The sequence below is a fragment of the Helianthus annuus genome, chromosome 7, assembly GCF_002127325.2.
Source record: "Helianthus annuus cultivar XRQ/B chromosome 7, HanXRQr2.0-SUNRISE, whole genome shotgun sequence".
In the NCBI taxonomy this organism is placed as follows: domain Eukaryota; kingdom Viridiplantae; phylum Streptophyta; class Magnoliopsida; order Asterales; family Asteraceae; genus Helianthus; species Helianthus annuus.
Genome location: NC_035439.2, coordinates 125,347,935 through 125,374,565, shown reverse-complemented (window position 1 = coordinate 125,374,565; position 26,631 = coordinate 125,347,935). Strand labels below are relative to the sequence as shown.

The 26,631-nt window shown below is 35.9% G+C and overlaps 2 protein-coding genes and 1 long non-coding RNA gene across 4 annotated transcripts; all 3 read left to right on the top strand.

The window, feature by feature from the left end:
• The first annotated feature begins 788 nt into the window (after positions 1-788).
• On the top strand, positions 789-11,178 carry LOC118480413. 2 transcript variants are annotated; one of them, XR_004862619.1, is made up of 4 exons: positions 789-1,376; positions 4,839-4,958; positions 9,121-9,187; positions 11,010-11,178. It is a non-coding gene; the product is annotated as an uncharacterized LOC118480413 (long non-coding RNA). The 2 variants fall into 2 exon arrangements; XR_004862618.1 differs by lacking the exon at positions 11,010-11,178 and having other exon boundaries at positions 9,121-10,998.
• Positions 11,179-12,879: 1,701 nt separating this feature from the next.
• On the top strand, positions 12,880-14,399 carry LOC110866867 (probable leucine-rich repeat receptor-like protein kinase At1g35710). The gene is made up of 2 exons (XM_022116013.1): positions 12,880-12,932; positions 13,568-14,399. Exons 1-2 carry the CDS (start codon positions 12,880-12,882, stop codon positions 14,397-14,399), a joined length of 885 nt encoding a protein of 294 aa, XP_021971705.1.
• Positions 14,400-22,829: 8,430 nt separating this feature from the next.
• Positions 22,830-24,349, top strand: LOC110866866 (probable leucine-rich repeat receptor-like protein kinase At1g35710). The gene is made up of 2 exons (XM_022116012.1): positions 22,830-22,882; positions 23,518-24,349. The coding sequence occupies exons 1-2, from the start codon at positions 22,830-22,832 to the stop codon at positions 24,347-24,349; spliced, it is 885 nt and encodes a 294-aa protein (XP_021971704.1).
• Positions 24,350-26,631: the final 2,282 nt, after the last annotated feature.

The window sequence follows — 26,631 nt, the reverse complement described above, 5'->3', positions numbered from 1 at the left end:
AACATATCTATCTAAATATACTATAAAACAAAGTGGATGGACAAAATCAATCATTCTGCAATGTTTTGATGAATATCTTGTATGATGTGTTCAACTCGATGGGCGCATCATTAGCACATCTATCTAAATACATTATAAAACAAAGTGGATGGACAAAGATGTAACTTACTTAAAATTTGTCACTTACAACATATTTTATCTATGGTATCACGTACCACATCTAAATGTAGATGATCTTACAATTTTGCATCTCTTAATAATTATATATACACTCATCCTCTACCATATCAGTTTCTTCCTCTTTTGAGTTTTCATCAAATAAACATAATCATTTATGAAAAATAGTAATAATATCAAATATTATAATCTTAACCCCGCATTAAAAAAATAATCAAATTCTAACAAATAACGGAAAGCAATACGTAAAAATAAAAAAAAATTACAAGTTTAATAATAAGATTAAGGTTATTCATAGTCCGGCTATTCAATATTCTAATATTAAGTCATTCGAACCTTACTAATAAAATATTATAAATATTAGTGATTGGAAACAGAACCGCTTATATATACTCAAAATACTAAAGTTTAATGAAGAGGTGTTTATGAGAGCTCATGTTATTCAATTCTACAATTAAATGAAATACTTGAAATATAAAACATATAAAAAACAATATTTAGTGGTTTTTTGTATTAATTAAATGGACTATGGTTGTGTGTATACAAATGAATTATGGTTTTTTGTTTCATATAACTAACAAAATAAATGGTCCACCTACATAACCGAGTGAACCCCGAATTGATACGTTGATTACTTCATGATAATTCAACGTAGTCAAGGAGTGTTCATGAATGACCACAAAGTTGTTTGATGCGTATTATGTTTCTATCGTATATTATCCACCCGCCGCAACGTGCGAGCATTCCCACTAGTTTATATAATCAATTAGGTTTGATGATTGAAATCAACTCAAGAATTGCAGAAATCGCCCTCTGGTTATTCTTTTATTCACTCGCATCGGTCCAATTGAAGAGGTAACATCGGCGAGGGAAGTAGGGTTAAAACCCTGGCAACGACGATGATTTCGTAGGTACTTCTTCTCTCGGTTTAATGTTCTTGAATCATGTTTCTGTTATTGATATTGAATCGAATTTATTGGATATAAACTCTGATTATAATATCATGTTTGTGGCTGTGGTGCAATTGAAGTCATGGTTTCAACTTTTCTTTATTGGTTTCTTGTTGTTTTGCAATGAAATTCCTTTTGATATAATATGGTTATTGTTGTTTAGATCTTTCAATTACGAGCTATCTGTTTTGTTATGTATTAGTGTTGATCAATCTGATGCAGGAAGAACACACACCGTCTTCAATTCAGGTTTTTTTTTCATCTTTTCTTTTTACACAAATTCTTTTCACACATTAGATCAAGACTTAATATGTGGTAGTGGTTTTTTTATGCTTTGATTAGGTTACTAATTGTGATATGAACAGTTATAGATACTGATTTTTATTACTGGAATTTTTTAAATAATTATGTTTTTAATGTTGCCTCAATTCTATGTTTAGTCGTTTATGTAATATTCATAATATGTTAGATCATTTAAACTGTAGAGGATTTGATAAATGAAATGGACAAGATCGATCTATAGTTATATGGGTGGTTTCCATTTGCTAAAATTTATTGATTATTAGACGAAAACGGTATGTTATAAAATTTTATGATTGTACTGAGCTATGAAGCACGGTGACGCCAAGAAGCATGGAGTACCCGTCCCGGAGACGTTTTGGGGACGGAAACGCCATGGGGAACGTTCCCTAAACCTTTCCGGGAAAATGGGGACGACGACTACACGTTTCGGGTACGTCTTCAGTTCAATAGAACGAAAATGGGCACGACGACTACCCGTCGACCTTTCATTTAAACATCGCGATCCACATTCAAGTATTCAATAGTCTTCAGTTCTTTGTAGTGTTCTAATTCTAAAGCAAGTATTGATGTTGATAGATTGAACAAATACCAAATAGTTACTTTACAAAAGTAAAAGATAGATTATGTCTTTGGAGTTGTTTGTTTTCATCATCATTGCTTCAAAAGAATATTTAACAAACAAGTTTTTGAAATCATGGGCTGTGGAGACAGTTATTTTCATTCATGGAACTAGAGGCTGATATAATATTTGAAGACCTAGGCACAATATTGGGCTGATATCATGCATTAACTCGTATGAAATTGCTAAGTTATATCTATTTATCTATTTTGTTTAATATATTTTTATCTTTTTTATATATTTTTTGACGTACCTTTGCCATACCCGTATCTTGGATTTCTGAGTTTTGCCGTTCCCCGTACTCGTATCGTCCCCGTATCCCAGTCCCGTACCCGTGCTACATAGGTACCAAGTGCCCTTCCGTATGTTTTCGTTCAAGGTTCGACCATGTTTAAGGGCTTATTTTATGCAGAACGTTAATGAAGGGACAAAGTATTCGACTTACAGGTTTTGATTAAACATTCGTGAGTTTTTTGTCGAACTTTTACACATCTAACAACACTTTTAAGCATTATTCTTATTTATTTCTTTCAATTCTGGAAGTTCAGGTTTATGTTTTGTAATAGTTCTGGAGGATATGTAAAATTATTCAACAATTTTGTAAGGAATAAGCTGCTAATGTGTGTATTTATCCAATCTGATACACATTTGCAGGCCTGTTAGTTCTTTTTTAAAATAATGTTTGGGTACCTAATACCTAACCTAAGTGAGCAAGGACTCATTGAGGGTGTCACTAGGATTCTGCCAATAGTGGTTTCTTTATGGCTTAAACTTAGACCATGTGTAGTGGTGAAACAAAATAATGCCTCCACCATGGGGCATTATTCGACATGTGGCAGTCCAGTCAGCATGGGGCATTATTCCAAAAGTGGCGTGGTGGGGCATTATTCCAATAACGCCCATGCAATCATTTCACAATTATTATTATTTTTTTAATATAAAACATAAAAATCTTCATTAATTTAAAATAAAAATTACACTACTTGAAATAAAAAAAACCCCGAAAAAAAACAGAAAATAAAAAAATCGAAAAAAAAATAAAGTTAAAAAAAAAGAAGATGATCTAGAGTCCATATTTTTCTCGAATTTTTTGGCGACGCATTTGCGCAAGGATCAACGCGTCGCCTTGGAGGTGGTCGATCGGTTTGGACAAAAACTCAATGTCCTTTTCCATTAGCCTCGCCTCTTGCATCTCGTTAAACTTTTTGGTTTCGACCACTCGTTCTTTCATAATCTCATAACGTTGGTGGCCGAGGTCGCGAATGTCTTGGAGACGACGGTTCATCTCCTCGAAATCTTCCTTTAACTCGAGATCGGAAGACGACTCGACCGTTTTTTTCCTGGTTCGCTTATCCTTTCTTCTACCGGGCGGTCGGGTCAACTCTTCTTCAAGTTCCTCGTCAACGTCCACCACCTCATTTAGATCGACATTGCGGGCATCCGATGTCGGTGTTTCAGGGTCAACGGAGGATGATGTTTTTGACCGTTTAGCTCGACGTCTACTACTAGATGTCATGGTACCTACTCGCGCCCACTTTGGACTTTTTCGTAGTAGATCCCAACACTTATAGTACGCGAAAGGGCATTTCGTTTTCTCGAACTCGTCCAAAGTCCTCGTTAAAACCCCGACGTCACCTTCACCGCTCGGGCGATTATCGAAGTTACGTTGGTACACTTCTTGGAACGCAGACACTTGTTGTTGATGTCGGTCCATTTGCTAGAAATGGAATCTTTGTCCCGATGTTCGCCTTAACCCCACGTGCTATAAAAGAGTGCACGAACCCTATCCCAAAAAACGGGGCCCGTTTGAAAGTTTGCTACAAATTTAAAAAATAAAAGTAAAAATATAAGTTGTATGTTAAAAATAAAAGTAAAAATATAAGTAAAAAATAAGTAAAAAAAAATATAAAAGTTACCGGTTCGTGGTCCTCCGAAATGTCGAGCCACGCCCGAGTCAACGCGAATTCCTCATCCTTCGTCCATTCCATTTAAGGTGAGTTTTTGTACGTCGAGGTTCGTCCTTTTCCTTCTTCTTATGCGACCTTCTGCCGCGTTTCGATTTCTCTTGCACCGGTTCGGGTTGCGTCTCCGGCACGACATCGACATCTGGTTCGGGTTCGGCTTGTTCTTGTGACGGTTGCGACCTGCCGGCTTGACCATATCCGAAGGTGGGAGGCACGAATGGAGTGGCGCCAGTCAAGTAAGCCGCGTACGTTAACATGCTCGGGTCCATTTCTTGAAGGTTAAACGTGTGTTGCGGTTGGGTTGTGTTCGGGTTCATGGGTCTTGCGGGGACACCAAAAGGGGGTCGGAATAGATGCATGATTGTATAAAATATAAAAGAAGTAGGAGAGAAAGTAAGAGTTTTTTTTTATAAAAAATAGGAGAAAGTGGGTGATATATATATAGTGGGTAAATTTTTTAATTAAAAAAAAATAAATAAATAAACAATTGACCGTTGCGGCGTTGCCAACGGTCATGTGTCAACCCCAATGCAAAATCAGCGTTTTAAATAAAACGCCAACAACATTTTTTTTCGAAAAAAACGCCCAATAACGCCTAGTGTAATGGGGGGGGGGGGGCGTTTTGGGGCGTTTTTTTTCAATTTTTTTTAAAAATACCACCCCACTACGGGTGGTCTTAGTGTTTACAGGGTGCGATCGGAATTTTAACCTATAAAATACACTAAAAAAATTATTTTAAGGAGTGCGCACACCTACCCAAGCTCTAACTTAGGTCCGCCCCTGATAGTATATACTAATACATATATATTAACAATTAAGTATCAGGCTGAAGTCAAAAACTCAAGTACTGATTGGGGATCCTAAGGATAAAATATGTGAAGCTGTTGAGGAATTGCATGCTGATTTGCTTGTAATGGAATGCCGCTCTTTTGGTCCTATTAAGAGGTAACATTGTTTCTTGCAGCATCCTATATTTTTTCTTGTTAAGCTGTTATCTGAGCATCTTCAGCCATGCCCATTGTGAAATTAGATATTCATATTAAATACTTGAGACCTATAGAGTCCATTTCCACATTTATGTGGATATGAAGTTGACCCTTATCTTTGTCGTTTCATGTTTGTGTTCAATTTTTAATGTGTTTCATCTGCATTTTTGGAAGGCAGCTTACTTTAGTATTCTTGATCATACTAAATACATAAACAGAAGGCGAGCCGAGCCGAGCTAGGCCAAGCTCGGGCTCGGCTCAATTATAAACCGAGCTGGCTCGGCTCGGTTCGGATTCGAAACCGAGCTGAAAATCAAAGCTCAGGCTCGGCTTGGTTTTAAACCGAGCTGGCTCGGCTCGGCTTGGTTTGGCTCGATTTTAAAAATAAAAATTAGTACATAGCTTTAAAAATTTAGTAGTCTAAAATATTATTCAATACTTCAAAAGAAGATATCCAAAATAAGTTCAACCTAATACATCACAAGCCAAAATCAAGTTAAACAACACAAAATAAGCTTTAAACCTCGACGAAATACAATATTAGTTCATTAGTATGGTAATCGACATTCAAATAAGTTATAAATATAAAATTACAAACCTAAATACATGTAAATAATAATAGTTTTTTGTAATATATTAAAATGTATATAAAATTAGGAGTAAGGTTAACATACAAAAAGCCTTATCAGTTATCATACATCACGTAGGAGACAATGGTAACCGTTGGATCAAGGGTATAATCACGCATGGGACCACATAATCACGCATGGGACCACATAATCACGCATGGGACTATAATCACACACGTTTTATGATAATAACGCACGTTATATTTTTTGTCATGTATGTTAATGTAGGTTAAGCCTTGAAGTACATTATACTTTCTCATAAAATTAGAATATATTATAAGTAAAATGATCCGAGCTAAGTCGAGCCGAGCTAACAAGCGAGCCAAACCGAGCCAATCCGGCTCGTTACGAGCCGAACCGAGCTAGACTCCCTTTCTAACCGAGCCGAGCCAGCTCAGCTCATTTTCAAACCGAGCTACATCGAGCGAGCTTTTTCGGAGCTAAATCCGTGCGAGCTTCGAGCGAGCTCCGAGCCACGAGCTTTCTGAACAGCCCTATTGATGTTTAAATGAATAGCAACTTATTGCCTATGCCCCAAAACTGGATGTTACATATATTTGCTTCATTCAATTTTAGTATGAAACTAGAATTACGACCCGCCGCAATGCGGCGGGGATTCTTTAGTTATAACTAAGTCGATTTAGGACGCACATGTTATGTTGAACTTGTCAAACGGGAAAAAATAGACGATGTAAAAACGTTCACCCACACACGCACGTTGCGTCGTGTTAACTCGCAAAATTTAGAACGAAACATAAAAACGTTAAACCAAAGACGCACGTTGCGATGTGTTAAGTCACAAAATTTAGAACGAAGCATAAAGCGAAAAATTTGCGGAAAATGAAAACTATAAAGGATCAAAGTTGAAAGTAAAAAAAGTTGTGAGAATAGATTGCAAAAGATAAAAAAGTTTTGTGTTAAAAGTAAAAAAAAAAACAAATAGTTTTGGGTTTAAAGTAATTTATGAAATACTTTGGGTGAAAAGTAAAAAAATCAATTTTTTTTTTTGAAAAACCCCCAAAGCCAAGATTACAACAACCATATGCATAACCATTTTTTCTTTGAAAAACCCCAAAGCCAAGATTACAACACATAAGTAAAAAAAATCAAAGTGGTTAAATCGCAAAAGATGAAAACTTTTGAATTAGAAGTGAAAAATCAAATTAATCAAAGGGGTTAAATTGTATAAGATGGAAACTTTTGAATTAGAAGTGAAAAATCAAATTAATCAAAGAGGTTAAATTACCAAAGATTAAAACTTTAAACTTAAATTGTCAAAGATTAAAACTTTAGGGTTAAAAAGGAAGCAAAAATTAAAACTTTAAACTTAAATTGTCAAAGATTAAAACTTTAGGGTTAAAAAGAAAAATTTCATTTTTTTAAAAAACTCCCAAAACTAAAGATACAACAACCTTAAGCACAATTAAGGTTCTGTTTGTTTTTGCTTCAAACATCTGCAAATTGCTTATGTCTGCAGGCGGGCAGACATAAGATGTTGAAGACTGTTTGTTTTTTTTTAAACAGATCTACAAATAGCTTCTTTTTTCTTAAAAAAAAGCTAAGAACATTTGCTTCACACATCTTCATAAAACATCTTCTGATACATCACCTCCTCCAACACCACCTCCACCACCACCTCCACCCCCACATTCCCGCCACCACCTCCACCACCACATCTCCACCACCACCTCCACCTCCACCTCCACCCCCACATCTCCGCCACCACCTCTTACATCTCAGCCACCACATCTCCACCACCACCTCCTACATCTCAGCCACCACCTCCACCACCACCATCGTCAAAACCCACCACCACCAAACCATCGTCAGAGAGAGAGAGAGAGAGATCTGAGAGAGAGAGATCGGTGAGAGAGAGAGATCTGTGTGAGAGAGAGATCTGTGATAGAGAGAGATCGGTGAGAGAGAGAGATTGGTGAGAGAGAGAGAGATCGGTGAGAGAGAGAGAGAGACCGTAGAGAGAGAGAGAGAGGCGGTGGTGTGATGGCGGAGGTGGTGCGGTGGTGGTGGCGGAGGTGGTGCGGTGGTGGTGGTGGTGGTTGTAGAGAGAGAGAGCAGAGAGAACTAGTGTGTGTGTGTTGTGTGTTTGAAGTTGTTTTTGAAGGAAAAAAAACAAACCCTCTTTTTCTTGCAGACTGCAGACATTTGGTCCACATCTTCTCTTGCATATGCCTGCAGATGTGGTCCGCAGACTACAGACATTTTACATCTGAAAAAACAAACAGCACCTAAGTTGCTTATTTATAGATTAATAATGTGTATAGCTCGTAATAACATTAGACTTAGAAGGTAACCAGGTATACTGCATTTGGACCATGATGTATTTGATATTCTCGCCTAATTAACTTCCTTTACCACTATGATGTACAAGTAATAACATATGCTTGTGACTTCGTGCCATTGTCAATGGCAAAATGCCATTAATCCCTTTGTTATGCTGCCTTAAGTAATAAGTAGGAGGTATAATATGGAAAAATTACAAGTTTTGTCCTTTATCTTTATACCATTTTTCAGGCGATATCCTTTTTAACAAATGTTGACAGGCGGTGTCCTTTACTAGGTATTTTGTTGCAAGTTTAGTCCTTTACACCCAACCAAGTTAAAAAACCCTGTTAATTGTTGACAGACGATGTCCTTTACTAGGTATTTTGTTGCAAGTTTAGTCCTTTACCTAGGTATTTTGTTACAAGTTTAGTGCTTTACACCCAACAATTAACAGGGTTTTTTAACTGGGTTGGGTGTAAAGGACTAAACTTGCAACAAAATACTTAGTAAAGGACACCGCCTGTCAACATTCGTTAAAAAGGACACCGCCTGAAAAGTGGTATAAAGATATATGACAAAACTTGCAATTTTTTCGTATAATATTTATGGCCTGTGGAATTTGAAGGAGATATCACTTTTGAATGAATTAATAAGTGGCTTTATGGCCTGTTGTGGTATATCACAAGAGGAACAAGGGAGTCACAGTTCTATAAGCGAAAAGTAACGTGTTTCTCAAGAATATTTAGAGGTGAAATTTTGGGCTGATTTGAGTTATGTTTTACCTTTAACGTGTCCGATGGCCACTTACTAATTCATTCAAAAGTAATATCCCCTTCAAAAAGGGAAACGGGTCAAAAGTTGCCAACGTGTATTTTTAATGCATATTCAAGAAGTTGGTTGTTTTTTTTTCAAAATAATATAATGTTTGTAATCATATTTTACACACTAATTGTTTATATAAACTTAAAAACATTTAGACACAAGTGTCTCAGGTTTTGACCCGTACAAAAAATTACCTGTTTATTCACTGAAATGTACTTTTTTGCCAATTTGTAATCATTACAAGGTATTATAACATTGCTTTTATCCACAAGGTGCCTCCACCTTGAGGGGCATTTTGGATATTTGACCAACAGTCAAATGACTAATTAGTGAGGAATTAGAGATTATTTTCACTAAACATAAGCATCCATTTTTGTGTAAATGCAGGATGTTACTGTCATGATAGTTAAAAGCACTGCTTAAAAGAACCTTAGACTCCTTCTAGAAGCTTGAGGTAAGCTTTATGACCTTTCTTAAAATGCTTTTCTAGTAATCTTTTCAGAGGCAACGTTTGTTTTATAAGTATTTTAGCACCGTGCTCCGAGTCATTAGCTTCTTAGACATTCAAATGTGCAAAGTGAGCATTCGATGTGGGTGATTTATTTTTGTTACCAATAGGTCAAATAAAAAGAGCTAAAAAGGAACCGGTCAAATGTGTTGAAGTGCCAAATGGGTCAAACGGGTTGTAAGAAAATTAAACAAAATAGATAATCATAAGAAAATTAAACACACCTCTAATATATAAGAACATTAAAATACATTACCACAACTTGAGTAGCGTTATCATCAACAATGCTTCCATCTTTACGAGTGCGAGTTTCTATATACATTTCTCCTCGTGTTGGATGTATACCATTATTCTTCGTCGCCTATTATTTATGTTTGATGGTTAGTAAGGGAAATAAAAACCAGAATATTCAAAAATTAAAAAAAAAATCTAGAATAATACCATTTCATGAGCACGTCTAGCAAACGACTTTGTCCCACTAACATGAGGCTCCTTCATCTTTAAGCGGCTCATTCTTTTAACACCGCATGTACTCTACAGTAAATGGTAAAGTTATACATGATAAGACTTCTTTAATCTAATTCCATAATTATATATATTTCATAAGAAATCAACATTACATCATTGTTACCTGAAATTATGGAGTGAACCAACGAGTAACAAGTTCTTTAAATTGAGTTGGATTCACTCGGTCGTCATTTTTAACTTGTTGTGCCACAATTTATCAACAATAAGGCTTGGATCATATGCACATACCTTTAACGAACCTTTCCATTCTCTCCATTTTCTTCCGATGCTATGAAAGATCCAATTTTTAATCTCATTTGTTTCATTTGGATGAATAACAAATTTAGACTACAAACAAAAATTATATGTAAATTAGAATATACCTCTTAGCTTAACTACTAATACATTTTGAAACTTGATAAAGACATATACCTTAATGAGTGAATACCTGTCCTTTTTTTGTATTGGAACTTTCCTCCGGTCAAAATATTCTATGGATACATGATCATCCATCCTCGCGAGCGTCCCAAGAAATTGAGCAAAAGTTCATTAGCTTCAACCCCAACAGGCTTTCCAAACTCGTTGAATGTGACAGCTATTCTTTTTGTACTATCCATCTTCCAAATTTCAGCTTTTGTTGTATAACTCTAACCCTTTTAGGAGCACCTAACAAATTCGAAAAAAACAAAACAGGTACAAAAAACGTTCTATTAACAGTTTACAAGTTTGAATATATATGCTATTGTTTTGTGTCTAAAACATCATTACAAATTATTTATAATTTTTACCTTGTATTTCACTAGCTTGATGACCTTGAGTTTCAAAAACTTGGTGGTCTTCAACATGGTCTCGTCAACATGGTCTTCAACATGCTCAGTTGAGATGGTAGAAGTGATATGTAGCCTCTTACGCCTACCTATACTATTACCTTTTATATTAGAACTTGTTGCCTTTTGTTTTTCAGGGCCTTGCAATTGTTCATGAATACTGTATTCATCATTAGAATAGTCATGATCTGCTCTGTATCTCATGTTGATCAACATCATCTACTTCTATATCCCTTCCTTAAAAATAATAGAGTAAATTAATATAAAAGATACTATTAATTAAAATAACTTTATGAACAACAAAATGATACCTTGAAATATCTCATCATCCTCATCAACATAAACCAACTTTTTCTTTGCTCCTCCTTTATCACCTTTGATTATTTCACTCATGGTAACTGTTAGTTGTTTATTCGGTTTTGTTGCATTTGAAGTTGAGGAAAGCTTTTGAGAGATATTTGGAGCAACGACTCGATGTAGCTTCATAGATTAGCAACTCTATTCGAAGACATTGGTGGAATATATTGTGGACAGTATTGCTATAACAATTTTATTTTCATTAGACAACATGTGTATATAAAATAAAATAAATTAAGTTTTGATAATCAAATTACCTTCTTCATTGTTTTTTTTCTTTGTTTTTTGACTTTCTTCCAAACTAGCTGAAGACTTTATAATGTTTTTAATTCCTAGTTCTCTTAGTTTTTTTATTGTTCTCCTCATTACCATCATGAGAATTTGATTGGTAGCCTTTCATTTTACCATGGTCTTCAACATTGTCATAAGTGTCATCACCATCACCATGGTCTTCAACATTGTCTTCGCCATGGTCTTCAATAGTCTCACTGAGGTCCATAGAAATGATATATAGCCCCTTGCGCATACCCATAATATCTATTAAAAAAGATGCAATACAAATATCAATATTTACCCCATTAACAAAACTTACTGACTTGCTGTGAATGGTAAATGTGAAGTTAAATTTAACACTCATGATAGGCAGTTTAAATTATTAAAAGTTGTTTATTATGCTCCTCAGCCGAACTCTGATCTATTTAATTGTGAACATGTTAATAATTTAAACTATAACATTATCGTCTATAGTCAGTGAGGGTAAGAGGTATCAAACGGGTCGTGTTCGGATGCCTAAAAATACCCGACTAATTCAACTTGTCATATAAAAACACATTTTGAAAAAAATTAAAACATAATATAAAAAACTGGGTCAACCTGCTGGGTTTGACACGAACCCAAGCCATTTATAATTACAACTTTTTATGCACCGTTATTACCCGATACGACCCATCATGCCGATATATCATGATTATTAAAGTATAGTATGCCTACTAAGTATGGTTGTTACCAGTGGCGTCCACAGTGGCGGATCCAGATTTTTTTTTTACGGGGGGCACAAATTGGTCGGATTAAAAGAAGGTGGTCAAAACAAGTCGGGTCAAAATGAGTTGGGTAAAACCAATTCATACTTATTCCAGGTCCACCATAAAATGCATCTACACTTATCCCCTTAATGATACTGTAAAACTATTGACTAAACATATCAATTGACTAAATAAGAAAAAAATAGTAAATCTTCCTGTGCTAGAAAAAAAATGATTAACAATCTAACATACAATGCAATTTAAGATCTTATTAATTGACACATACCATTTTTCATTTGGCAAGAATATGCCAGAGGTATTAAATTATTATTAGACTTAAACACGTAGTACAAGGGTGAAATTAACGATTGCAGAACCTTTCATTCTGTAATATGGGCTGGATGTACGGTGGGCCTGTGCCCACCCTAGTTAAAGGGTATATCCGCCTCTGGGCGTCCATCAAATTATATTTAAGGGGTCCCTATAAAATTTAGTATATCAAAATTTTAATTGTTGATTGTAGTTATAACTCTCTTTTTGTGAACTGTTAGACTGAAATTGATAAATTTCTAAGCTTTTTATCAGTCTTATGGTTTATCTGTATGATTCTAGTTGTTTTTCTTGTGTTCGGTTTCAACTTAAAATTCAACCATCGTTCACTCATGATGTCATGGTGAAGAATCCAGTTAGATACTTGGATCCTGGCTTTGCTAACCATCATTGACGGCTGCAATGCAGCAGAGTCGTCGGATACATGCAGCAGCGAGGTCGGTTCCCCAACGCAACATCAGCGGCGTTGGTTGCATGACGCACGCAGCAGCGGCCAACAGTGCAGCAGCGGTGTCGGCTGCACGATGCAACAACAGCGGAAACAGCGCAGTAGCCGCTTCAGCTGCACGACGCACACAGTGGTGGCATCGGCTGCATGACGCTCGCAGCAGCGGCCATTAGTGCTGCAACGGCTTTGGCTGCACGACTGTAACTCAAACTAAGTTCTGGAAAGTCTACAAGTCGATCATCAGTTAATAATCAAATTGTTTCGATGTTAATGCTGATGTTTAATTTACTTTTATTAGGGCATGAAATCCAATAGACTGTAACTGAAACTAATTTCTGGAAAGTCTACAAGTCGTATGGCATGTATATCCACTGTTGTTAGTTACGAAAGCAAAAAACATCAATTGGATCCCACAAGTCATAATTGAATATCCACTGCTATCATCTGGATCTCTAGTTAATAACACAAACACGCCTCAATCATGGAACATATACACACAATCACACATGTTGATCAACTAAGTAAAAACATTATATTTTGCCATTTACTGACCTAAGATTGAAGGTGTTTGAAATTGCTATTGAATCCAATCGTAACCCTTCTGGTCGTCCTATGTATCCCTTCTATCACCAGCGGTTGAATTCTTCTAGCAATTGAACAAGTCTTCCTTCGATCTTAAATTAGGGTTAATTATTGCAGTTTTCAAGTAAGGGGCAAAAAAAAAGGTTTTATAATTCTAATTACCGCCTAAGTGCGGAGTGGGAGCCTAATTAAAAAGTTAAATTCTAGAAGTTTAAATCAGTTATTTTGTCCATCCGATTTATCTACTAAACAGGTATAAACTGAACCGTGTAGTAAAGGACGTTACATGTGGGAAGCGGCTAAGAAGAGTAACTTATCTAGAATTGTGGTCACGAGGTCTAGAAGGCTCATTGTCTCCTAATGTAGGGACTCTCACCTTCCTTCGTGGTCTTGATATGTATAACAACTTTCAAGGAGCCATCCCTCATGAACTTGGTCGTCTTTCCAGGTTACGTTTCCTTTATCTTAGCGATAACAAGTTGAATAGGGTCATTCCAGCTAACATATCTAGTTGTTCTAACCTCAAAACACTTGAACTTTCACATAACGAGCTAGTTGGAAGCATACCCAAGGAGATTGGTTTCCTATCCAAACTTCTTATTGTTAATCTTCGTCTAAACAAGCTAACAGGTGGAATTCCACCCTTCTTGGGGAATATTACATCAATAGAAGTGTTCGATGCTACCTTAAATCCTTTGGGTGGGAGCATACAACCTGACATCTTATGCCATTGGAAAAAACCGAAAATATTTTCCACAAGTGGTTGTAATTTATCTAGAGCAATCACTCAAGAACTTGGCTGTCTTTCCAAGTTACGTATCCTTGATCTTGGATATAACAAGTTGAAGGGGTTCATTCCATCTAACATATCCAATTGTGCTAACCTTAAAGTGCTTGATCTTAGCATAAATGAGCTAGTTGGAAGCATACCTAAGGAGATTCGTTTCTTCCCCAAACTTATTTATCTTAAGCTCAGTGATAATAAGTTAACAGGTGGAATCCCACCTTTCTTGGGAAACATTACATCAATGGAAGTGCTCGACGTTAGTGGAATCCTTTGGGTGGGAGCATTCCAGACACCTTAGGCAATTTAAAAACTTTGAAAGAAATGTACTTAGGTGGGTGTAATTTACCTGGAACAATCCCTCATTCCCTTTATAACCTTTCACTCTTAACCGAACTTAACTTGATTGGTAATCAACTGACGGGTAGTCTTCCTCTAGCCATAGGTGTTATGCTTCATCATCTTACTAGCCTTCAGTTATCAGAGAACCAACTAACTGGGATCTTTGCCTCCGTCAATTTCTAATTGTTCGAGGTTAGAATATCTTGAAGTGGCTGAAAACAAGTTTAGTGGGAAGTTGACAATCAACTTTGCAAAACTAAGGTATATTAATTTTATAGCATTAGGTGATAACAACTTTTGAGATGTAGAAGATGGCAAAATGAAGTTTATTGACATTCAAATAAGTTATAAATATAAAATTACAAACCTAAATACATGTAAATAATAATAGTTTTTTGTAATATATTAAAATGTATATAAAATTAGGAGTAAGGTTAACATACAAAAAGCCTTATCATCAATGTTTTAAAAACCGGTTTTTTAATCATACCGGGATGGCCTTAAAAATGGTTCAACCGGTAGAACCGGGTCATATCGGGTGGTTCAACCGGATGAACTAGTTAACTCTATAATTTCATAGAGATACATACGTACATGAATTATATTGACATAACTTATCAGTTTTAATTTTTTTCACTAACATAATAAATTATAATATAACTATTATCATGTCCTCATTCTTTTTCAAGTTTCAAAATACAATTTTTCACATAACATTGTTTTACCCGTATAGACATACATACATATATATATGGATAGAGAGAGATACATTGAATTGCTTCAAGTCTTTCACTTTTTGACCCACTTGTGGATGTATTTACTCTCAGATTATTTATTTTACTGAAATAAGTAAAACTATCGATGAAGATGGAACTGGAAGCATGATGAAGATGGAGTCATGAACCGATGAAGATGGAGCTAAATCTTGTGGATGAAGTGATGAACCGTAAGTGATGATGGTTTTGAATGTTGATCGATGGTTTATGTATCTGATGAAACTCTAGAATACTAAAAACCCAAACCAAAATAATCATGGACCGGCACCGGTATTACGGTTCAAACCGGTATACCGGATTTTACCGCTGGTACGAATCTTATGCCGTTTCACTTATTTACCGGGGTGTTTCGCACCGGATTTGCATCCGACACCGGTAATACCGGTATAACCGGCCGGTATTTACCGGTTTTTAAAACACTGCTTATCATACATCACGTAGGAGACAATGGTAACCGTTTGATCAAGGGTATAATCACGCATGGGACCACATAATCACGCATGGGACCACATAATCACGCATGGGACTATAATCACGCACGTTCTATGATAATAACGCACGTTATATTTTTTGTCATGTATGTTAATGTAGGTTAAGCCTTGAAGTACATTATACTTTCTCATAAAATTAGAATATATTATAAGTAAAATGATCCGAGCTAAGTCGAGCCGAGCTAACAAGCGAGCCAAACCGAGCCAATCCGGCTCGTTACGAGTCGAACCGAGCTAGACTCCCTTTCTAACCGAGCCGAGCCAGCTCAGCTCATTTTCAAACCGAGCTACATCGAGCGAGCTTTTTCGGAGCTAAATCCGTGCGAGCTTCGAGCGAGCTCCGAGCCACGAGCTTTCTGAACAGCCCTATTGATGTTTAAATGAATAGCAACTTATTGCCTATGCCCCAAAACTGGATGTTACATATATTTGCTTCATTCAGTTTTAGTATGAAACTAGAATTACGACCCGCCGCAATGCGGCGGGGATTCTTTAGTTATAACTAAGTCGTTTTAGGACGCACATGTTATGTTGAACTTGTCAAACGGGAAAAAATAGACGATGTAAAAACGTTCACCCACACACGCACGTTGCGTCGTGTTAACTCGCAAAATTTAGAACGAAACATAAAAACGTTAAACCAAAGACACACGTTGCGATGTGTTAAGTCACAAAATTTAGAACGAAGCATAAAGCGAAAAATTTGCGGAAAATGAAAACTATAAAGGATCAAAGTTGAAAGTAAAAAAAGTTGTGAGAATAGATTGCAAAAGATAAAAAAGTTTTGTGTTAAAAGTAAAAAAAAACAAATAGTTTTGGGTTTAAAGTAATTTATGAAATACTTTGGGTGAAAAGTAAAAAAATCAATTTTTTTTTGAAAAACCCCCAAAGCCAAGATTACAACAACCATATGCATAACCATTTTTTCTTTGAAAAACCCCAAAGCCAAGATTACAACACATAAGTAAAAAAAATCAAAGTGGTTAAATCACAAAAGATGAAAACTTTTGAATTAGAAGTGAAAAATCAAATTAATCAAAGGGGTTAAATTGTATAAGATGGAAACTTTTGAATTAGAAGTGAAAAATCAAATTAATCAAAGAGGTTAAATTACCAAAGATTAAAACTTTAAACTTAAATTGTCAAAGATTAAAACTTTAGGGTTAAAAAGGAAGCAAAAATTAAAACTTTAAACTTAAATTGTCAAAGATTAAAACTTTAGGGTTAAAAAGAAAAATTTCATTTTTTTAAAAAACTCCCAAAACTAAAGATACAACAACCTTAAGCACAATTAAGGTTCTGTTTGTTTTTGCTTCAAACATCTGCAAATTGCTTATGTCTGCAGGCGGGCAGACATAAGATGTTGAAGACTGTTTGTTTTTTTTTTAAACAGATCTACAAATAGCTTTTTTTTTCTTAAAAAAAAGCTAAGAACATTTGCTTCACACATCTTCACAAAACATCTTCTGATACATCACCTCCTCCAACACCACCTCCACCACCACCTCCACCCCCACATTCCCGCCACCACCTCCACCACCACATCTCCACCACCACCTCCACCTCCACCCCCACATCTCCGCCACCACCTCCTACATCTCAGCCACCACATCTCCACCACCACCTCCTACATCTCAGCCACCACCTCCACCACCACCATCGTCAAAACCCACCACCACCAAACCATCGTCAGAGAGAGAGAGAGATCTGAGAGAGAGAGATCGGTGAGAAAGAGAGATCTGTGTGAGAGAGAGAGGGATCTGTGATAGAGAGAGATCGGTGAGAGAGAGAGATTGGTGAGAGAGAGAGATCAGTGAGAGAGAGAGAGACCGTAGAGAGAGAGAGAGAGAGAGAGAGAGGCGGTGGTGTGATGGCGGAGGTGGTGCGGTGGTGGTGGCGGAGGTGGTGCGGTGGTGGTGGTGGTGGTTGTAGAGAGAGAGAGAGCAGAGAGAACTAGTGTGTGTGTGTTGTGTGTTTGAAGTTGTTTTTGAAGGAAAAAAAACAAACCCTCTTTTTCTTGCAGACTGCAGACATTTGGTCCACATCTTCTCTTGCATATGCCTGCAGATGTGGTCCGCAGACTACAGACATTTTACATCTGAAAAAACAAACAACACCTAAGTTGCTTATTTATAGATTAATAATGTGTATAGCTCGTAATAACATTAGACTTAGAAGGTAACCAGGTATACTGCATTTGGACCATGATGTATTTGATATTCTCGCCTAATTAACTTCCTTTACCACTATGATGTACAAGTAATAACATATGCTTGTGACTTCGTGCCATTGTCAATGGCAAAATGCCATTAATCCCTTTGTTATGCTGCCTTAAGTAATAAGTAGGAGGTATAATATGGAAAAATTACAAGTTTTGTCCTTTATCTTTATACCATTTTTCAGGCGATATCCTTTTTAACAAATGTTGACAGGCGGTGTCCTTTACTAGGTATTTTGTTGCAAGTTTAGTCCTTTACACCCAACCAAGTTAAAAAACCCTGTTAATTGTTGACAGACGATGTCCTTTACTAGGTATTTTGTTGCAAGTTTAGTCCTTTACCTAGGTATTTTGTTACAAGTTTAGTCCTTTACACCCAACAATTAACAGGGTTTTTTAACTGGGTTGGGTGTAAAGGACTAAACTTGCAACAAAATACTTAGTAAAGGACACCGCCTGTCAACATTCGTTAAAAAGGACACCGCCTGAAAAGTGGTATAAAGATATATGACAAAACTTGCAATTTTTTCGTATAATATTTATGGCCTGTGGAATTTGAAGGAGATATCACTTTTGAATGAATTAATAAGTGGCTTTATGGCCTGTTGTGGTATACCACAAGAGGAACAAGGGAGTCACAGTTCTATAAGCGAAAAGTAACGTGTTTCTCAAGAATATTTAGAGGTGAAATTTTGGGCTGATTTGAGTTATGTTTTACCTTTAACGTGTCCGATGGCCACTTACTAATTCATTCAAAAGTAATATCCCCTTCAAAAAGGGAAACGGGTCAAAAGTTGCCAACGTGTATTTTTAATGCATATTCAAGAAGTTGGTTGTTTTTTTTTCAAAATAATATAATGTTTGTAATCATATTTTACACACTAATTGTTTATATAAACTTAAAAACATTTAGACACAAGTGTCTCAGGTTTTGACCCGTACAAAAAATTACCTGTCTATTCACTGAAATGTACTTTTTTGCCAATTTGTAATCATTACAAGGTATTATAACATTGCTTTTATCCACAAGGTGCCTCCACCTTGAGGGGCATTTTGGATATTTGACCAACAGTCAAATGACTAATTAGTGAGGAATTAGAGATTATTTTCACTAAACATAAGCATCCATTTTTGTGTAAATGCAGGATGTTACTGTCATGATAGTTAAAAGCACTGCTTAAAAGAACCTTAGACTCCTTCTAGAAGCTTGAGGTAAGCTTTATGACCTTTCTTAAAATGCTTTTCTAGTAATCTTTTCAGAGGCAACGTTTGTTTTATAAGTATTTTAGCACCGTGCTCCGAGTCATTAGCTTCTTAGACATTCAAATGTGCAAAGTGAGCATTCGATGTGGGTGATTTATTTTTGTTACCAATAGGTCAAATAAAAAGAGCTAAAAAGGAACCGGTCAAATGTGTTGAAGTGCCAAATGGGTCAAACGGGTTGTAAGAAAATTAAACAAAATAGATAATCATAAGAAAATTAAACACACCTCTAATATATAAGAACATTAAAATACATTACCACAACTTGAGTAGCGTTATCATCAACAATGCTTCCATCTTTACGAGTGCGAGTTTCTATATACATTTCTCCTCGTGTTGGATGTATACCATTATTCTTCGTCGCCTATTATTTATGTTTGATGGTTAGTAAGGGAAATAAAAACCAGAATATTCAAAAATTAAAAAAAAAATCTAGAATAATACCATTTCATGAGCACGTCTAGCAAACGACTTTGTCCCACTAACATGAGGCTCCTTCATCTTTAAGCGGCTCATTCTTTTAACACCGCATGTACTCTACAGTAAATGGTAAAGTTATACATGATAAGACTTCTTTAATCTAATTCCATAATTATATATATTTCATAAGAAATCAACATTACATCATTGTTACCTGAAATTATGGAGTGAACCAACGAGTAACAAGTTCTTTAAATTGAGTTGGATTCACTCGGTCGTCATTTTTAACTTGTTGTGCCACAATTTATCAACAATAAGGCTTGGATCATATGCACATACCTTTAACGAACCTTTCCATTCTCTCCATTTTCTTCCGATGCTATGAAAGATCCAATTTTTAATCTCATTTGTTTCATTTGGATGAATAACAAATTTAGACTACAAACAAAAATTATATGTAAATTAGAATATACCTCTTAGCTTAACTACTAATACATTTTGAAACTTGATAAAGACATATACCTTAATGAGTGAATACCTGTCCTTTTTTTGTATTGGAACTTTCCTCCGGTCAAAATATTCTATGGATACATGATCATCCATCCTCGCGAGCGTCCCAAGGAATTGAGCAAAAGTTCATTAGCTTCAACCCCAACAAGCTTTCCAAACTCGTTGAATGTGACAGCTATTCTTTTTGTACTATCCATCTTCCAAATTTCAGCTTTTGTTGTATAACTCTAACCCTTTTAGGAGCACCTAACAAATTCGAAAAAAACAAAACAGGTACAAAAAACGTTCTATTAACAGTTTACAAGTTTGAATATATATGCTATTGTTTTGTGTCTAAAACATCATTACAAATTATTTATAATTTTTACCTTGTATTTCACTAGCTTGATGACCTTGAGTTTCAAAAACTTGGTGGTCTTCAACATGGTCTCGTCAACATGGTCTTCAACATGCTCAGTTGAGATGGTAGAAGTGATATGTAGCCTCTTACGCCTACCTATACTATTACCTTTTATATTAGAACTTGTTGCCTTTTGTTTTTCAGGGCCTTGCAATTGTTCATGAATACTGTATTCATCATTAGAATAGTCATGATCTGCTCTGTATCTCATGTTGATCAACATCATCTACTTCTATATCCCTTCCTTAAAAATAATAGAGTAAATTAATATAAAAGATACTATTAATTAAAATAACTTTATGAACAACAAAATGATACCTTGAAATATCTCATCATCCTCATCAACATAAACCAACTTTTTCTTTGCTCCTCCTTTATCACCTTTGATTATTTCACTCATGGTAACTGTTAGTTGTTTATTCGGTTTTGTTGCATTTGAAGTTGAGGAAAGCTTTTGAGAGATATTTGGAGCAACGACTCGATGTAGCTTCATAGATTAGCAACTCTATTCGAAGACATTGGTGGAATATATTGTGGACAGTATTGCTATAACAATTTTATTTTCATTAGACAACATGTGTATATAAAATAAAATAAATTAAGTTTTGATAATCAAATTACCTTCTTCATTGTTTTTTTTCTTTGTTTTTTGACTTTCTTCCAAACTAGCTGAAGACTTTATAATGTTTTTAATTCCTAGTTCTCTTAGTTTTTTTATTGTTCTCCTCATTACCATCATGAGAATTTGATTGGTAGCCTTTCATTTTACCATGGTCTTCAACATTGTCATAAGTGTCATCACCATCACCATGGTCTTCAACATTGTCTTCGCCATGGTCTTCAATAGTCTCACTGAGGTCCATAGAAATGATATATAGCCCCTTGCGCATACCCATAATATCTATTAAAAAAGATGCAATACAAATATCAATATTTACCCCATTAACAAAACTTACTGACTTGCTGTGAATGGTAAATGTGAAGTTAAATTTAACACTCATGATAGGCAGTTTAAATTATTAAAAGTTGTTTATTATGCTCCTCAGCCGAACTCTGATCTATTTAATTGTGAACATGTTAATAATTTAAACTATAACATTATCGTCTATAGTCAGTGAGGGTAAGAGGTATCAAACGGGTCGTGTTCGGATGCCTAAAAATACCCGACTAATTCAACTTGTCATATAAAAACACATTTTGAAAAAAATTAAAACATAATATAAAAAACTGGGTCAACCTGCTGGGTTTGACACGAACCCAAGCCATTTATAATTACAACTTTTTATGCACCGTTATTACCCGATACGACCCATCATGCCGATATATCATGATTATTAAAGTATAGTATGCCTACTAAGTATGGTTGTTACCAGTGGCGTCCACAGTGGCGGATCCAGATTTTTTTTTTACGGGGGGCACAAATTGGTCGGATTAAAAGAAGGTGGTCAAAACAAGTCGGGTCAAAATGAGTTGGGTAAAACCAATTCATACTTATTCCAGGTCCACCATAAAATGCATCTACACTTATCCCCTTAATGATACTGTAAAACTATTGACTAAACATATCAATTGACTAAATAAGAAAAAAATAGTAAATCTTCCTGTGCTAGAAAAAAAATGATTAACAATCTAACATACAATGCAATTTAAGATCTTATTAATTGACACATACCATTTTTCATTTGGCAAGAATATGCCAGAGGTATTAAATTATTATTAGACTTAAACACGTAGTACAAGGGTGAAATTAACGATTGCAGAACCTTTCATTCTGTAATATGGGCTGGATGTACGGTGGGCCTGTGCCCACCCTAGTTAAAGGGTATATCCGCCTCTGGGCGTCCATCAAATTATATTTAAGGGGTCCCTATAAAATTTAGTATATCAAAATTTTAATTGTTGATTGTAGTTATAACTCTCTTTTTGTGAACTGTTAGACTGAAATTGATAAATTTCTAAGCTTTTTATCAGTCTTATGGTTTATCTGTATGATTCTAGTTGTTTTTCTTGTGTTCGGTTTCAACTTAAAATTCAACCATCGTTCACTCATGATGTCATGGTGAAGAATCCAGTTAGATACTTGGATCCTGGCTTTGCTAACCATCATTGACGGCTGCAATGCAGCAGAGTCGTCGGATACATGCAGCAGCGAGGTCGGTTCCCCAACGCAACATCAGCGGCGTTGGTTGCATGACGCACGCAGCAGCGGCCAACAGTGCAGCAGCGGTGTCGGCTGCACGATGCAACAACAGCGGAAACAGCGCAGTAGCCGCTTCAGCTGCACGACGCACACAGTGGTGGCATCGGCTGCATGACGCTCGCAGCAGCGGCCATTAGTGCTGCAACGGCTTTGGCTGCACGACTGTAACTCAAACTAAGTTCTGGAAAGTCTACAAGTCGATCATCAGTTAATAATCAAATTGTTTCGATGTTAATGCTGATGTTTAATTTACTTTTATTAGGGCATGAAATCCAATAGACTGTAACTGAAACTAATTTCTGGAAAGTCTACAAGTCGTATGGCATGTATATCCACTGTTGTTAGTTACGAAAGCAAAAAACATCAATTGGATCCCACAAGTCATAATTGAATATCCACTGCTATCATCTGGATCTCTAGTTAATAACACAAACACGCCTCAATCATGGAACATATACACACAATCACACATGTTGATCAACTAAGTAAAAACATTATATTTTGCCATTTACTGACCTAAGATTGAAGGTGTTTGAAATTGCTATTGAATCCAATCGTAACCCTTCTGGTCGTCCTATGTATCCCTTCTATCACCAGCGGTTGAATTCTTCTAGCAATTGAACAAGTCTTCCTTCGATCTTAAATTAGGGTTAATTATTGCAGTTTTCAAGTAAGGGGCAAAAAAAAAGGTTTTATAATTCTAATTACCGCCTAAGTGCGGAGTGGGAGCCTAATTAAAAAGTTAAATTCTAGAAGTTTAAATCAGTTATTTTGTCCATCCGATTTATCTACTAAACAGGTATAAACTGAACCGTGTAGTAAAGGACGTTACATGTGGGAAGCGGCTAAGAAGAGTAACTTATCTAGAATTGTGGTCACGAGGTCTAGAAGGCTCATTGTCTCCTAATGTAGGGACTCTCACCTTCCTTCGTGGTCTTGATATGTATAACAACTTTCAAGGAGCCATCCCTCATGAACTTGGTCGTCTTTCCAGGTTACGTTTCCTTTATCTTAGCGATAACAAGTTGAATAGGGTCATTCCAGCTAACATATCTAGTTGTTCTAACCTCAAAACACTTGAACTTTCACATAACGAGCTAGTTGGAAGCATACCCAAGGAGATTGGTTTCCTATCCAAACTTCTTATTGTTAATCTTCGTCTAAACAAGCTAACAGGTGGAATTCCACCCTTCTTGGGGAATATTACATCAATAGAAGTGTTCGATGCTACCTTAAATCCTTTGGGTGGGAGCATACAACCTGACATCTTATGCCATTGGAAAAAACCGAAAATATTTTCCACAAGTGGTTGTAATTTATCTAGAGCAATCACTCAAGAACTTGGCTGTCTTTCCAAGTTACGTATCCTTGATCTTGGATATAACAAGTTGAAGGGGTTCATTCCATCTAACATATCCAATTGTGCTAACCTTAAAGTGCTTGATCTTAGCATAAATGAGCTAGTTGGAAGCATACCTAAGGAGATTCGTTTCTTCCCCAAACTTATTTATCTTAAGCTCAGTGATAATAAGTTAACAGGTGGAATCCCACCTTTCTTGGGAAACATTACATCAATGGAAGTGCTCGACGTTAGTGGAATCCTTTGGGTGGGAGCATTCCAGACACCTTAGGCAATTTAAAAACTTTGAAAGAAATGTACTTAGGTGGGTGTAATTTACCTGGAACAATCCCTCATTCCCTTTATAACCTTTCACTCTTAACCGAACTTAACTTGATTGGTAATCAACTGACGGGTAGTCTTCCTCTAGCCATAGGTGTTATGCTTCATCATCTTACTAGCCTTCAGTTATCAGAGAACCAACTAACTGGGATCTTTGCCTCCGTCAATTTCTAATTGTTCGAGGTTAGAATATCTTGAAGTGGCTGAAAACAAGTTTAGTGGGAAGTTGACAATCAACTTTGCAAAACTAAGGTATATTAATTTTATAGCATTAGGTGATAACAACTTTTGAGATGTAGAAGATGGCAAAATGAAGTTTATTGACATTCAAATAAGTTATAAATATAAAATTACAAACCTAAATACATGTAAATAATAATAGTTTTTTGTAATATATTAAAATGTATATAAAATTAGGAGTAAGGTTAACATACAAAAAGCCTTATCATCAATGTTTTAAAAACCGGTTTTTTAATCATACCGGGATGGCCTTAAAAATGGTTCAACCGGTAGAACCGGGTCATATCGGGTGGTTCAACCGGATGAACTAGTTAACTCTATAATTTCATAGAGATACATACGTACATGAATTATATTGACATAACTTATCAGTTTTAATTTTTTTCACTAACATAATAAATTATAATATAACTATTATCATGTCCTCATTCTTTTTCAAGTTTCAAAATACAATTTTTCACATAACATTGTTTTACCCGTATAGACATACATACATATATATATGGATAGAGAGAGATACATTGAATTGCTTCAAGTCTTTCACTTTTTGACCCACTTGTGGATGTATTTACTCTCAGATTATTTATTTTACTGAAATAAGTAAAACTATCGATGAAGATGGAACTGGAAGCATGATGAAGATGGAGTCATGAACCGATGAAGATGGAGCTAAATCTTGTGGATGAAGTGATGAACCGTAAGTGATGATGGTTTTGAATGTTGATCGATGGTTTATGTATCTGATGAAACTCTAGAATACTAAAAACCCAAACCAAAATAATCATGGACCGGCACCGGTATTACGGTTCAAACCGGTATACCGGATTTTACCGCTGGTACGAATCTTATGCCGTTTCACTTATTTACCGGGGTGTTTCGCACCGGATTTGCATCCGACACCGGTAATACCGGTATAACCGGCCGGTATTTACCGGTTTTTAAAACACTGCTTATCATACATCACGTAGGAGACAATGGTAACCGTTTGATCAAGGGTATAATCACGCATGGGACCACATAATCACGCATGGGACCACATAATCACGCATGGGACTATAATCACGCACGTTCTATGATAATAACGCACGTTATATTTTTTGTCATGTATGTTAATGTAGGTTAAGCCTTGAAGTACATTATACTTTCTCATAAAATTAGAATATATTATAAGTAAAATGATCCGAGCTAAGTCGAGCCGAGCTAACAAGCGAGCCAAACCGAGCCAATCCGGCTCGTTACGAGTCGAACCGAGCTAGACTCCCTTTCTAACCGAGCCGAGCCAGCTCAGCTCATTTTCAAACCGAGCTACATCGAGCGAGCTTTTTCGGAGCTAAATCCGTGCGAGCTTCGAGCGAGCTCCGAGCCACGAGCTTTCTGAACAGCCCTATTGATGTTTAAATGAATAGCAACTTATTGCCTATGCCCCAAAACTGGATGTTACATATATTTGCTTCATTCAGTTTTAGTATGAAACTAGAATTACGACCCGCCGCAATGCGGCGGGGATTCTTTAGTTATAACTAAGTCGTTTTAGGACGCACATGTTATGTTGAACTTGTCAAACGGGAAAAAATAGACGATGTAAAAACGTTCACCCACACACGCACGTTGCGTCGTGTTAACTCGCAAAATTTAGAACGAAACATAAAAACGTTAAACCAAAGACACACGTTGCGATGTGTTAAGTCACAAAATTTAGAACGAAGCATAAAGCGAAAAATTTGCGGAAAATGAAAACTATAAAGGATCAAAGTTGAAAGTAAAAAAAGTTGTGAGAATAGATTGCAAAAGATAAAAAAGTTTTGTGTTAAAAGTAAAAAAAAACAAATAGTTTTGGGTTTAAAGTAATTTATGAAATACTTTGGGTGAAAAGTAAAAAAATCAATTTTTTTTTGAAAAACCCCCAAAGCCAAGATTACAACAACCATATGCATAACCATTTTTTCTTTGAAAAACCCCAAAGCCAAGATTACAACACATAAGTAAAAAAAA

Coding starts and splice junctions, on each gene's coding strand:
- LOC110866866 (XM_022116012.1), top strand. CDS start 22,830: ATGACGCTCGCAGCAGCGGCCATTAGTGCTGCAACGGCTTTGGCTGCA. Junction 22,883..23,517: donor ACGGCTTTGGCTGCACGACT/GTAACTCAAACT, acceptor TCTACTAAACAG/GTATAAACTGAACCGTGTAG.
- LOC110866867 (XM_022116013.1), top strand. CDS start 12,880: ATGACGCTCGCAGCAGCGGCCATTAGTGCTGCAACGGCTTTGGCTGCA. Junction 12,933..13,567: donor ACGGCTTTGGCTGCACGACT/GTAACTCAAACT, acceptor TCTACTAAACAG/GTATAAACTGAACCGTGTAG.